Below are 14,315 nucleotides of genomic sequence, written 5' to 3'. Positions count from 1 at the left end.
GTGGTTCTTGGTCCTGGCTACTCTCTATGAAGGCTGCCATACTTGTATGACTCATTATGAGAAACCTAGAAGACACTCCCTAGATATATGGCAAAACTTTTTTGACTTTATTGCTTGTACCCATTTCCATGTTGGCATGAGCTAACGATTTTAAATGCATTGACATACCAGTAAAACAGATCTGAATGTGCGTACAATGATGTAATATTAAAGGTAATATTCAATACACTTTTTAATAAAACGGAGTTTTAAAAACTGGTTAAGGCTCAATAATATCAATGTCCTCTGATTGGACCATGAAAACAAACCCCGCTAGTCAAGCGAGTTTTACTCTGGGTCCTCATGGATGTTGTAGTTCTTGTGTGGCCTGTTTACAGTTGGACTGTATGCAAATGTATTACCGTAAAAACTACCTTTCCTGGCAACACGCGCGGTGGGATGTTCTTTGACGGACAAAGTTGTGTTTATTAAAACTGAACGTTCATACTCTGGAACAGAAGAACCCGCGGAAGGTCTGCAGTGAAAAGCGAAGGACAAGGTACCGGAATGAATTGGTTGTTTTTAAAGTCAGTAATATGTAAGCTAGTTCAAGACACTTTTAAGATGGCTGTTTCGTCCGTTTCTCAAATACGTTGTCGCTTTGATTAAGAAACTCCTCAATGTTGGGGCGAGGCGACAGTAACTAACGTTAGCTAGTTTAATATCAGCTAGTTTAATTTTATATTCCAATAATATTCATGCATCCTTTAAGATCTTACCACGTAAACAACTTCTGGTTCATATATGGAAAATATTACATAAAGGGTCTGGAATTCAGCCAGTTTGAACAAGAAGAGGAGGAGGTGTCTGCACTGTTTCAGATTTACTCATAAGTATTTACTATTGTTTGATAGGACCCCGAACACATTTTGTAGCAACACTGGTTATTTTTATCATATTTGGCAGAAGTTGTTTAGTGGCAACTGCCACGTTTCTAATTACTACATTCAAATTGAGCAGTACTGCAATTGTCTGCATTTATAACATATTTTTTTAATAGACAGTCAGGAATTTCTGACATTTTTCAGCAGGTTTTTCTGTTCCACACCTCTTTTGACCGGTTCCAGTTATGAAATTTTATTCCTCAGGGTGTGTTGTTCTGCTTGTACACATATTTGTGCACAAACTCTTCCACCAAATGCAAAACTTATTGGCTTTGTGTAAATCTGTTTATTTCTTAAGATATTTCCACAGCAGTGTTGATTGTTCTTGTTATTTGCCCACGAGTGAAAGCAGTCAGAATGATTAAAACAATAAGTCACATTCAAGCTGGGGAATCAGTCAATGGAGAAGAGCATGCTTGAACCTTTTAGCTGGCTTGCCACATCGCAATTTCCCAACAAACCCTGCCTTGCTGGCCAACAGGGCCTGTACTGTCTCAATAATGCCTTCCAGAAATGGATTTAATACACTCTCTTTGATATGTCCAAGCAGATATTAACAGCTAGCTTAGCTTTAAAGGTCAAAACAAATAGTCATGCACTCAAATATGAACGTGTGCCCTTATTGTATTGCTGGTATTAAGCTGAAACATATTTATTGTCGCCCACTGAAAGCCTGTGATATAGGACAGAGGATGCGGGGTGAACCGGGGCCAGTTCAAATTGTGACAGTCAACAAGGAGGATCACTCCTTTGACCTGGATACAGACGCTCTCAGTCGAATTCTGTTGGCGCCTGAGGTTCGAGATAAGGATGTTGTGGTGGTGTCTGTCGCTGGAGCCTTCCGAAAAGGGAAAAGTTTCATTTTGGATTTCATGCTCCGATACATGTATAGGAAGGTCAGAAAGAAAGCCAATGCATTCAATATTCAGATCATGTAATGCTGCACATAATTTAATATTAAGGCAAAAATCTGCTTTGTTAGATTCCAAACACTTTGAAAGATCATTGGTGTACTGCTCTTGAACAGGTTCCTACAATATATTCACCTCTCCTTATTTTGTCCCCTGCAGCCTGATCAGGACTGGCTTGGGCAGGAGAATGAGCCCCTGACAGGTTTCTCCTGGAGAGGAGGCTCCGAGCCAGAGACCACCGGCATCCATCTGTGGAGTGAAGTTTTCATTGTGCGGAAGAAGGATGGAAGTGAGGTAACAAGCACCCAACAGCAGCCACCGCACTGCGGACATGTGGTGTTATTAAGAACTAAATACCAGAAACTATTTATTCACTAATAATTGCATACACTATTCGTATTTATACACGCATTTGAACTTCTCACAAAAACGTTCTGCCTAATTGTGCCACATGAATTTGTTCGCAACCTCATTCTAATGTTGATGAATTAGAAGTATTCTAAATGAGTGACCGCATGCCTGAGGTAAGTAATATGTATATATATATATATATATATATATATACTGTATATTATAATGTATATAAGACCTATATCTGTTTAGAATTTCATCTTAACGTGTTTATAAGGCCACCAAGTGTATGTGTGTTTTAGATGTTCCTACATTTTTTCCATAGACTTAGAATAACTTAGAAAAGTTATTGAGGAATCATGATTTGTTTGGAAAAAAAATGATTGCCTTTGAATGATTCCAAGCTGACTTATTTAACTGCAAATCATTACTTTTGGTCATATCTGCATCAAAAGAAATCAAAATTGTTGTGGCGTTAGGTTATTTTTAAGGCTTGTGAGATCAGTGTTACTAACTGGTTCTTTATATGACAATGTGTAGTTTTGTAGGCTTGTCAGGAACTTTATGATTTTGTTGTAATAAATGGAACTTTTTTAAATATTACCAAAAATAGCTGGATCAATTATTTGTTGCTTTCTTAGATGTACTGAAAATCATTAAAGGAGAAGTTCACTTTCAAAAAAACTTTTGCTGATAATTTACTCACCCCCATGTCATCCAAGATGTCCATGTCTTTCTTTCTTCAGTCGCAAAGAAATTAAGGTTTTTGATGAAAACATTCCAGGATTTCCCCCCATGTAATGGATTCTATTGGGACCCAAACGGTAGAAGGTCCAAATGACAGTTTAAGTGCAGCTTCAAAGGGCTTTAAACGATACCAGACGATGAATAAGGGTCTTATCTAGCGAAACGATCGGTCATTTCCAAAATAAATAAAAAAGTTTAAGTTTTATAAGCACAAATGTTCGCCTTGCTCTGTTCTGTGATGCGCGTTCGTGACGTCACGTAATACGCAATTACGTTGAAAAGGTCACGCTTGAAAAATTTCTGTCCTGAAGAAAATGTTCTTTTTGGCTTTTTAATATTAAAACACCCAGGATACGCACACGAAATGGGCATTTTAAACGATAAACTGACACAAATACATTTGAAAATGTGTATATGGTCCTCCTTCCGCACATTTGTAAACACGTCAAGTGTGACCTTTTCAACGTAATTGCGTATTACGTGACGTCACGAACGCGCATCACAGAACAGAGCAAGGCGAGCGTTTGTGCTTATAAAACTTAAACTTTTTTATTTATTTTGGAAATGACCGATCGTTTCGCTAGATAAGACCCTTATTCATCATCTGGTATCGTTTAAAGCCCTTTGAAGCTACACTTAAACTGTCATTTGGACCTTCTACCGTTTGGGTCCCAATAGAATCCATTACATGGGGGGAAATCCTGGAATGTTTTCATCAAAAACCTTAATTTCTTTGCGACTGAAGAAAGAAAGACATGGACATCTTGGATGACATGGGGGTGAGTAAATTATCAGCAAAAGTTTTTTTGAAAGTGAACTTCTCCTTTAAGTGGAATTCCCTACAATTCCTGTCATTAGTGGTCTTGCATGTTTGAGATAAATGGGGTGAATAAAGAAATGAGATTGAATGAAGAACTAAATGACTAGCATTAGTCAGTTTCAGTTCCCTAGATATTTATTATGACGGTTGCATTATGAACTTTATTTCTGTCTGAAATCTTAAGTGGTTTTTGTTCAGCAATCTATACTTGCACAAGCCCTGAAATCAGATTCATAGTACGTTTGTGGTCATTTCCTGTCAAGATTTTATCGTCAGTGATTGCGTAATGTTTTAAAAAAGTGTCAAAACACTTTGATCACTTCCGGTCACTTGCTCCCTTGAGTTTGGAAAACCTTATTATTGTTATTATTTTGTTCTTCTCTGTAGGTTGCAGTGCTTTTAATGGACACACAAGGAGCTTTTGATTATCAGTCCACAGTGAGAGATTGTGCCACCATCTTTGCCCTCAGCACCATGACCAGTTCTATCCAGGTTTCCACACTGCATCTTAACAATTTTGCCACAAATGACTTGAAAGAAGACGACTGGAAATGTGTCATAATTATAATTACTTTTTTTCTTCTTCTAGATTTATAACCTGTCACAAAATATTCAGGAAGATGATCTACAGCAACTTCAGGTTAGTCAACCCACAACTAGCCAACTGTTTTGTCTTGAGACTGTCCTGCATTTTCGATGTGGAAAACATTGTCTTTATTAAACCACAGAGCAATTAATGGGTTAAAATCAGGGTTTCTGCGAGTCTTGAAAAGTCTTAAGTCATCCATACACAAATTAAGGCCTTAAAAGGTCTTAAATCAGAGCAGAAAGTCTTCAATTCAGAGCAGAAAGTCTTATATTCAATAAAGTCATGGCATTAAATGTTTCATGCACTGCAAAAAATGAATATCTTGCTATTTTTGTCCGGTTTTTCAATACAAATATCTAAAAACATCTTTAAATCAAGATACATTTTCTTGAGATGCAAATGTAAAAAAATGAAGTCATTTATTTGGAATAGAAATCTTTTGTAACTAGTGCTGTCAATCGATTAAAAAAACATTTACATTACATTTTTCTGTAATTAATCATGATTAATTGCACCTAACATTAACGTGTGTAATATATATTTATATTGCTTCACATTTTTAATCTCCAAATTAATGTACAAACAACATAAAGACAGTAGCCTATATTTTAAATATTTGTTTAATGACATCTTTTTATGAAAAAGGTCAGTATCATCGATACCAATACTTCTACTGATGTCTCTATGAAATTGATTTTTTTCTTCAATTTTAGCCATTAATTATAGCCATTCAGCATTACAGTATAATTAAAAGGTATACATTTTAACATTTATTAGACTTACAACAATCTTCACATAAACTCATTGTAATAAACGTCACATTTACCTGTGCTCTTCAATATATCAGGGCTCATTTTTGTCTATTGGCCCAGTCAGACCAGTTCAGATTTTTACTTGCCCTGTCAAAATGCACAAAATGTTATTGTTTTCATTGTTTTTTGACCCATGTAACCTTGTAAACAGTGCTTTAAGATTTTTAGGTCGGTCTAACAGGTAGGATATATACAGAAATTGAATAAAGTTATCAAACACTTCAGTCTTCACTGCACAAATTATACATTAAATATAGATTAATACTAATTAAAGCTACAAAAGTGAAGAATAGTGAGTGATTTTCGCTTTTTCTTTTGTTCTTTGATTATCCTTAATGACAGACATCAGCATCGGTTTATTAGGCTGCTGTCACTTTAAGACATGACGTGGATCTGACACGCATCCCATTTTCTCACAGCTCTTTACGTTCATTGAAGACTTCATTAAACTCATTTAACACTAACACTTTCGAGGATACGCAACAAAAAAGGCATTTTGGTATAATTTTGTGTGTTCTTGTCCGTTCAAGCGCTGTCTGAAGCAGCTTTCTGTGTGCACGAGTGTGTGTGTGTCACACAGACAGGAGTTTCACAGACGCGCGCCAGTTCTGCACTGCGTTCTCTTTCGTTTCTTATCGGGCTTGAATGATTTAAAAGCATTTGCATAAATAACAGCGTGATCCTATGTAATGCTAGCCAAAGGATGATGGGGAAAAAACAGATGCTGTGTTAATTGCGTTAAATATTTTTAATGCGTTAAACTGAAAAGCCCATCTGTTCTGATGCATCTCTGTTCTTAACCTTACAGACCATACAGTATATCACAGTCATTAGTCTTTTTTTTTTAATGGTTTTTCTAACTTTTTTTATTACACCTGTCATTTTTGTGTTTGTGTAGCTGTTTACAGAGTACGGCCGACTTGCAATGGACGAAATCTTTCTGAAGCCTTTTCAGGTATGAACACACCTTTCTGATACTGACATTGTAGTAATCGCTGTTAGTTTAAATGTGTTTGTGTCTGTGTGTACCTGTAGTGATGCATGCCTTCTGTGCTCACATTTGTATTTCAAATTTGTGGTTTTTTTTTGCTTGCCACTCATTTAACTTTGTGAGCAGAATAACCTCAGGACCTAAAAAGACCTCTGGTGACACTGTGTTAAAATGATGGTATCAAATGCCAATATCATGGTATTCGAAATATTCTATTGAATGATTATCATAATTACATCTCATTGTATTTATATCCGTACCAAGATTCTTCAGAGAATACAGTGGTAGTACCGTGGTACCTATCCAAAATTACTGCATTAATATGAAAACATGGACAACAATATGTGAGAGCTCAGGACAGATGAATAACTTGAAACTTGAAGCTGCTTATCAGAGTGCATCTAGACAGACATGTCTGTGCTTGTGCGTTTTATTGTGTGTTTCCTTAATTTTGGTGCAACTCTTTCTTGTCCACAGTCGCTTATGTTCCTGGTCAGAGACTGGAGTTTCCCATATGAGTATAAATTTGGGTTTAAGGGAGGAAGCGATTTCTTGGACAAACGTCTTCAAGTATGTGACTAAGAATGACTTAAGGTTCACTATTTGTTCAGTTGTGTGTTTGTCTTCAGTGATCTCTCTCTTGTGTGTTTGTGTGGTGATGTTCAGGTGAAGCAGTCTCAGCATGAGGAGCTTCAGACAGTGAGAGAGCACATTCACTCCTGTTTCACCTCCATTTCCTGTTTTCTCTTACCACACCCTGGCCTGAAGGTGGCAACAAGCCCTGCATTCAGGGGACAGCTGTGTGGTATTAGACTTCATTCATGTTTTATTACTCACACTAAACACTCTACCTAGAGATGGGCACAAGTACCGGAGCATTTGATACTGCCAGCAAAGATTCAACTTGGAAGCACAATAACTTCAAAACATTTTTACAACAATTTTGTGATTGGTTACAGTACGTTTTTTCAGTAATTTGTGTTCAGATTTGTTTGACAAATTATTAGAGATGCTTAAAAAAATACAGTGTGGTGGGATGCAACATACACCCACAATTTAAAAGTTGGGTGACGGACCCTCAAATTTGTTTCATTTATCTGTTTGGGCAAAATGAACAAAGTGCCCATTCCTAATTCTGCTGTTACACATCCACACAAAAATGACATGCATAACCATTCAAACGTTTGGGGTCGATAGGATATTTTGTAATGCTTCAACGTTTTATGCCAACCAAGGCTGCATTTATTTGATCAAAATATAGTAAAAAACGTAATATTGTGAAGTATTATTAACATTTAAAATAATATTTAGAAATCATTCTAATATGCTGAACTTTTGATTCACTTTTGATCGGTTTAATCCATCGTTGCCAAATTAAAATATCAGGCAGAAAAAATCTCACTGACCCCAAACCGTAGTAAAGTGGTGTATATTTGTCAACACTCCATTTACTGATATTTGCCTATCTCACTGTGTGTGTTACTGTGTTTCATTTGCATTTTCAGAGCCTCATTTTATACTGGCATGTTTATGTTATTTGTTGTGTTTACATGTTCTAACTCTCTTTAACTATCACTCCATCTTCGATTCTTAGATGTGGCTCCAGAGTTTAAGGAACAGTTGCGTGAACTCATTCCCAACCTGCTCAAGACTGACAATCTGGCTGTGAAAGAGATCAATGGGAATAAGGTGACCTGCAGAGGCCTGCTGGAGTTCTTTAAAGTGAGCACACAACTGGTTTATGAACATCTTGGTCCATATTTGGTTGAACAGCATTTTTCATGAGTTTTGTTTGTAATTTGTTAGGCATATATTAAGATATATCAGGGAGAAGACCTTCCACAACCTAAATCCATGCTAGAGGTAACATAATATGGTTTTACTAATATTTGGTATTTATTTGGTATTGCTTTATCACAAGATTTCATGGTTTTGATGTGATGTTTTGACTCATTCAGGCTACAGCAGAGGCCAATAACCTTGCGGCAGTGGCGTCAGCCAGAGACCAGTACTACAAGAATATGGAGAAGGTATGTTACCTGGAATGTGTTAAACTCTTGTTATGTGTACAATAATTACAGTCCCTCCCAAAAGGTCAATGCATAATGCAACTGCTGAATATGTTTTGTCCCGTGAAAATCACGAATCATTCATGTTCATTAACTTTCACCTTAGTAGAAGATCTGTGTTTTGGATTCAATAACATTTTCCTACAAATTCTGAGAAATAATCAAATGTCTTAAATAATAAGCAAGAGACAGATAAATTGTGCCACTACTCGCTTGTCACTTTCATTTTGTTTTACTTGGTTAAGGCTCGGTGTCATTCTCACAAATAGGGTAACATGGGGGAAGATGCCCCCCTTAAGAACAATGTGGATTTACTTTTAACCCCCTGAGGTCGGCGGTATCGCCGGCGATACCAGCTCGCTTTTTTTTATCAGTGTAAAAGAAACTCATAAATACTCTGTTGACTTTGATTTTCCATAGGAGTTTCATACATCAATCGATTCTGTTAAATGTGTATTATTTTTGTGTATACTCACAATAAAAACAAAGTGTTGTGCTTTTTGCCAAATAAAGAAAAATAAACACGAAGCGAGTTCTGCCTTCTCTCTGCCAGTGAAGTCCATTCTGAAACGCGTCCGAAAATGAACAATAACTCAGCGAATACTCAGTCAAACAGGCATACAGACACACAGGCATGAAGCTTGAATTCTCTTCTTTTAAATGAAGTAATTTATATAAAAAACAAATATTCTCATCTTGTGAAATCTGTATTAAAAGAGAGCGATTCCAGTCGAGCTCATTACAGCTCATTCAAATGTAATGTGGCACGCCCACGGAGAGCGCACGCTATTCAAACGCAAATGATTGAGGCAATCCACGCAAACCTGTGAACGTCCCCATATCAGCTCGAGAAAACACAAGTTTATTCAGATCATTACTTGTTTACACCGTCTCGCAGCGCTGTGAGGAATAATAATAATGGAAAATGTACCTCAGAAGTGCGGGTATATCGAGGAGCGAGCTGAGGAATACTGTAGTAAGTTTTTTTCCTTCTCACGTGAATCGGGTTTCTGTTTATGAATGAATGAACGGCAGAGATGCGCGCTGTTTACCACAGCTCGCAAAAAGACAGTTTAAATTTAAATCGCGTGTGTGAATGAATGATGATGTTTTAGCAAACTGTATTGCTATACTGAGATGAGTAAAAATCGACTGAAATATGTTGAAATAAAATGTAATTTCATATTTCCCTAATATTTCATAAAAACAACGTTACAGTCAGGCGAAATATGAAAGACAACATTTTGTTGACTAGATTTGGGTACAGTTTTTACTGTAGAATATACTGCCACATCAAATAAGCTTTTGTTTAGCAATTTCTATATATATAAAATACTATTTTTGTCAAAAATAAAGTCATCAACTAAGATGTTAGCTGTTCCAATGTTGGCTATATTCAAACTAATGAATACATAGATAAAATGTAGGCCTATAATCTTTTTCTTTTTTTACAAAGAAAGTGCACACTTGAAATATTGTTGAAATTGTAATTATTGTTGTAATTGTAACCTTTTTAATAAAATAGCAAAACATATTTACAAGATAGATGTAAGCAAAATCTTAAATGGTCAATATAAGTCTTCTTCTAAATATATCTTTTGTCCTCGCATTGTGGCTCAGTCAGTTTCACACCTGAATGAATGGCTAATTATGCAGAGTGGGTGGGACATTGTATTCTCAGGTGTAAACCACTCCTCGTTCACGCCCCCCTCGCATATTGGCTTTCCAAGCAAAACCTGTTTTACATCAATTTAAATCAATGTATTGTTTTATGTGAACGATAAAGCAAGACTATTTTCACATAATTTTGAAGCCAGAACTCGAAGCGACAACATCCATTAGTCAAAAGTCTTATTGACACATATTTATTATGAGTTTTGTGGTCTTATTTCAGCAACTTTCATTTTTATTTTTTTCAATAACCACGCATAAACATTATTCTCTTAAAAATTCAAAAATATACATGCATGGTGATCACATATTTTGGTAGCCCTGTTTGTGCTATATAGAGTGAATTTACACCTTTGCCATTAACATGTTTATAAATAACTGAAAAAAGCACAAATGTCAGAGCATGTCAGAACACCTCCAGGGCCCAGAAAACCGCTCAGACTCCAGAGGGTTAAACTGTAATATTTTGGTATAAGTTTAGCATGTTCAGGATGATTATGTATCGGTCAGTGTTATTATAGGAAAGAAACAGAAACATTTGCTAATTTAGTTGTTATAGCACAAAATGTCAAATATCAAATACCCCTTTCTGGGGTAAGAAGCCAGATAAACCTTTACAGAATTTATAAATGACTTTTAATATATAATTATTATTAATATTTATGTTTTAAATTATCATTAATTTAAAATACTAAATAAACTATTCGATTTACCTTCCCCAAGGGTCTCGTTTTATCTTTTTATCTATAAACATGAATGTGTCCACAAATCCCTCATTAACAAATAGACACAAAAAAATTTGATATTCAACATAATGATATTCCTCAACTGTTTTCAGCTGACTAAATCTCACAAATGTTGATATTCAAATGACAAATTTAAAAATTGCACAGCCATTCATCAAAAGGCATCTTACCCCATGTTACCCTACACATTCTGTGCTGCAAACTATTGACATTTGCATTGGCATGTGGTGTTCGAACATTATATAAAAGGTTAAATGGATATTATGTCCTTTTATTTCTTTTTTTTTATAAATTCCCTCTCACTGTTAGGTATGTGGTGGAGATCTGCCTTATGTGGCTCCTGACTCACTGGAGGAAAAGCACCGCTTCTTCCTGCAGGCGGCCCTTCAGCTCTTCTCCAGCACTAAGAAGATGGGTGGGCGGGATTTCTGTCACCGATACCAGGAACAGTTGGAAACAGAGCTGATGGAGCAGTGGGAGTCCTTAAGGAAGCACAACGAGGTAACGGCAGCATTGTGAGAAAGAATCAAAAGAATTGATGTGAGAAAAATATTTAGAGGATTTTATTAATTTCTTTTTGTATTCTTGTTCCTCTCAGTCCAAGAATGTTTTCAGTGCTTTCCGGACACCTGCAGTGCTGTTTGTCCTGATCTGCCTCCTGTATGTGCTGTCAGGAATTTTGCACTTCATTGGCCTGGAAACTATTTCCTTTGCATGTGACTGTGTAGTTGGTCTAGCCATGATTGCTATGCTGACCTGGGCCTGTATCCGGTACTCTGGCCAGTACAGAGAAGTAGGCACAGCCATAGACCAAGCTGCTGGAGTAATACTAGAGCAGGTAAATATATTCCTTTAATAAATGGTGAAGCATGTAGTTTCTGCGACACTAGTGGCACCTAGCAGAATTACAAAAAATAAAGCGTATTTTCAAACAACCTTGCAAATGCCCCCTTTTGCACATCATGTCTCCCCCAACTCAAACATCACAATCACAGCTTTTACGGGTGCTTGTGAAGGCATGTCTCAACAGGTAAATGTAGCTACATTCAATAAAAGGTCCAAAATATTAGGAATACTTTTAGCTGTGTTGGTATGTGTCATGAGTAAGCAATTGAGTTGTCTAATAACACTGTCTTGAGCGAATGTTAACGTCTCACTTATAATAAACCCATGCAACGTACCTGCACAGGGCGCATTTTTGACTTGAGGCTTTCTACGCTGGACACATCTAAATAAACATTATATACGGTTACATTTGTCTTAAAGGGTTAGTGCACCCAAAAATGAAAATTCTGTCATTAATTACTCACCCTCATGTCGTTCTAAACCCGTAAGACCTTCGTTCATCTTCGGAATACAAATGAACATATGTTTTGTAAAATCCAAGAGTTTTCTTTACTACCTTTCTTGGTAATTACATTGCAGTCTATGTGGGGTCAGAAAGCTCTCTTAATTTTTATTCCGAAGATGAAAGAAGGTCTTACTGGTTTGTAACGACATGAGGGTGAGTAATTAATTACAGAATCTATTTTTTGGGGTGAACTATCCCTTTAAGAGTTCAATACCTGTTTAATCTTTGAAGGTTTTAATGCAGAAAAAAAAAGCCTGCTACAGAAGCCACGCCCCTAACTCTCGCTATAGGTCAGTGTTGCCAGACGTACGATAAATCTCATATTTGTACGATAATTTTGACCTATGTACGATCAGGTATAACGAACCTGCACTCTGGGTTCGGGCCGAACTCGGAGCACGCCAAATACGCATTAAACTTTACCCCCTCTAATTGCATGTAAGTGTGAACTCGTGAAATAGCTGTATTCTGTACGTTTGACTCGTGTACGATAATTTTCTTCCAAATATGATAATTTTGAGGTTCTGGTATGATACTTGGACATTTCCAATCTGGCAACACTGCTATAGGTTGAGCTGGTAAGAGATTGACAGATCTAAGCAGACCGCTCTCAGTGTATGGTGCCTGGTAAGGCTCAATATTTACACTTTTGGGGGAGATAAACCCATGAATGACATACTAATAATAGTCAATGAACAATTATCTTGATTAGGAGAATGTATTTTAACATAAAAATCTTACATTCTTCACCTTAAAAAATGTCCTTAATGGTTAGAAATGTTTAATTCTAAAGTTTTTTTCTCCATTTTTTTTTTTTCCCCAGGCTACAGATGTGTTAAACAAGACAAGAAGCCAGGGTCAGGTGGCTGCACAACATAAGAAGACTAGATAGCTTCTCAATCAAACCGAAGATGTAAACTGCACAGACGCGACCAATGATATGATACCAAATATCGCAGATCTCCGAATATAGCACTTAAATCTCTACTTATAATGCAGGTTGACAGATTTTTTGCAAGATGTCTTAAACCAGATTTTTAAATATCAACACAAATATGAATATAAACCAAATATCACAAACCAGCAGTTTTTCAGGGACAATTATGTAAATTGCAAACTAATCATGTATTTAGCACAAGGGCTAAACTCTCCACAGAGCTGCATTGTTACGTTTACAGTTGTTCATTCCTGTACAGCCAAATACATCCTCCATAGCAGGTCAGGGTCGTGTAACTTTTGGATTGCACTTGCATTGCGCTCTGTAGACACGTTGTTGGTTTGTTGTCTTTAGCCATGAATATCTTTGCACATGAACTGCCATTATTTCATTAAGGCTTGAGCTTGATATGATGTTTAGTATTAAAAGTGTAAGTACTTTATATTATGTGATCTTTGCAAGACCTTTGTTTTATTATCTCTGTACCAAACTGTGGCCTTTCTGTGCCTTCCATCTCTCCATCTTGTATACATCCATTTTTGAATTCTGTGATAAATCATGTCAATAAGTTTGTTTCACTTTGTTTCATCGGGGTAACAAACATATTGTATTCCATTCCAGTTATCTTGAGTGCTCGATTGGTCCTGTACACCCCTTTTTAACTGCTGGCATGTTTTTGGGTGTTCAAAACCATCCTGACACTTTGATTAAGTTGGACTGAAAGTATTGATAGAAAAGCCAATATTAACTATTAAAAAATGCCTTGAGGAAAGCTCAGTCATTGTGCACTATTCTGTTAATCATGTTCATATTTGCATATCATATTAGTAAACACCTGATTTGATTCAGTTTTTTTAGTGGTTTGAGCACTGTTGCATCTTTCATTTTCATTTTTGTCATATGACATTCTTCTTTCTTGTATGATGTGGCAGTGAAAGAGTATACCTGTACCTTTTTTCCAGATTTTTACAGACAATGACAATATGTGTTTGCCCCCCAAGGCATGTCTGTAATGTGTCTTTGTGGCATTGTTCTTTGTTGCATTCCACCAGAGCCTCGGTTGTGGGGTTTTGAATGTGTCCTGTGATCTCTTCACATGCATAGACTGTAAAAAAAATGGACCTGTCTAAACTGACCTACTAGGGATCATTCTCTGTCCCTGTTTATACTTTTTACTATTACATACACTTTACATATATAAACCCCAAAAATAAAGATTTAAGCATGCAATGCACTCATGGGTCTTGTTTGCATTCAGATGGAAGCAGAAATGTCAAGAATAGTCCAATTTTGTACACTAGGTGTCAGCATTGATTTGAACTGTGAGAACATTTCAGCGAGGACCGTAAGCATTCATTCATGGACACGTTTTGAACAGCCGTTAATTTGCAAGAGTC

General features: G+C 36.5%; 1 protein-coding gene across 1 annotated transcript; it reads left to right on the top strand.

The window, feature by feature from the left end:
- The first annotated feature begins 402 nt into the window (after positions 1-402).
- Positions 403-14,152, top strand: atl3 (atlastin 3). Its single transcript, XM_084132916.1, has 14 exons — positions 403-538; positions 1,596-1,819; positions 1,994-2,128; positions 4,140-4,244; positions 4,342-4,392; positions 6,052-6,108; positions 6,622-6,714; positions 6,811-6,949; positions 7,739-7,866; positions 7,951-8,007; positions 8,103-8,174; positions 10,940-11,131; positions 11,229-11,468; positions 12,805-14,152. The coding sequence occupies exons 2-14, from the start codon at positions 1,616-1,618 to the stop codon at positions 12,871-12,873; spliced, it is 1,542 nt and encodes a 513-aa protein (XP_083989042.1). The 5' UTR covers positions 403-538; positions 1,596-1,615; the 3' UTR covers positions 12,874-14,152.
- Positions 14,153-14,315: the final 163 nt, after the last annotated feature.

This window comes from Abramis brama (genome assembly GCF_963993115.1).
Source record: "Abramis brama genome assembly, chromosome: 13".
NCBI lineage: Eukaryota > Metazoa > Chordata > Actinopteri > Cypriniformes > Leuciscidae > Abramis > Abramis brama.
This window is presented reverse-complemented; position numbering and strand designations above follow the sequence as displayed.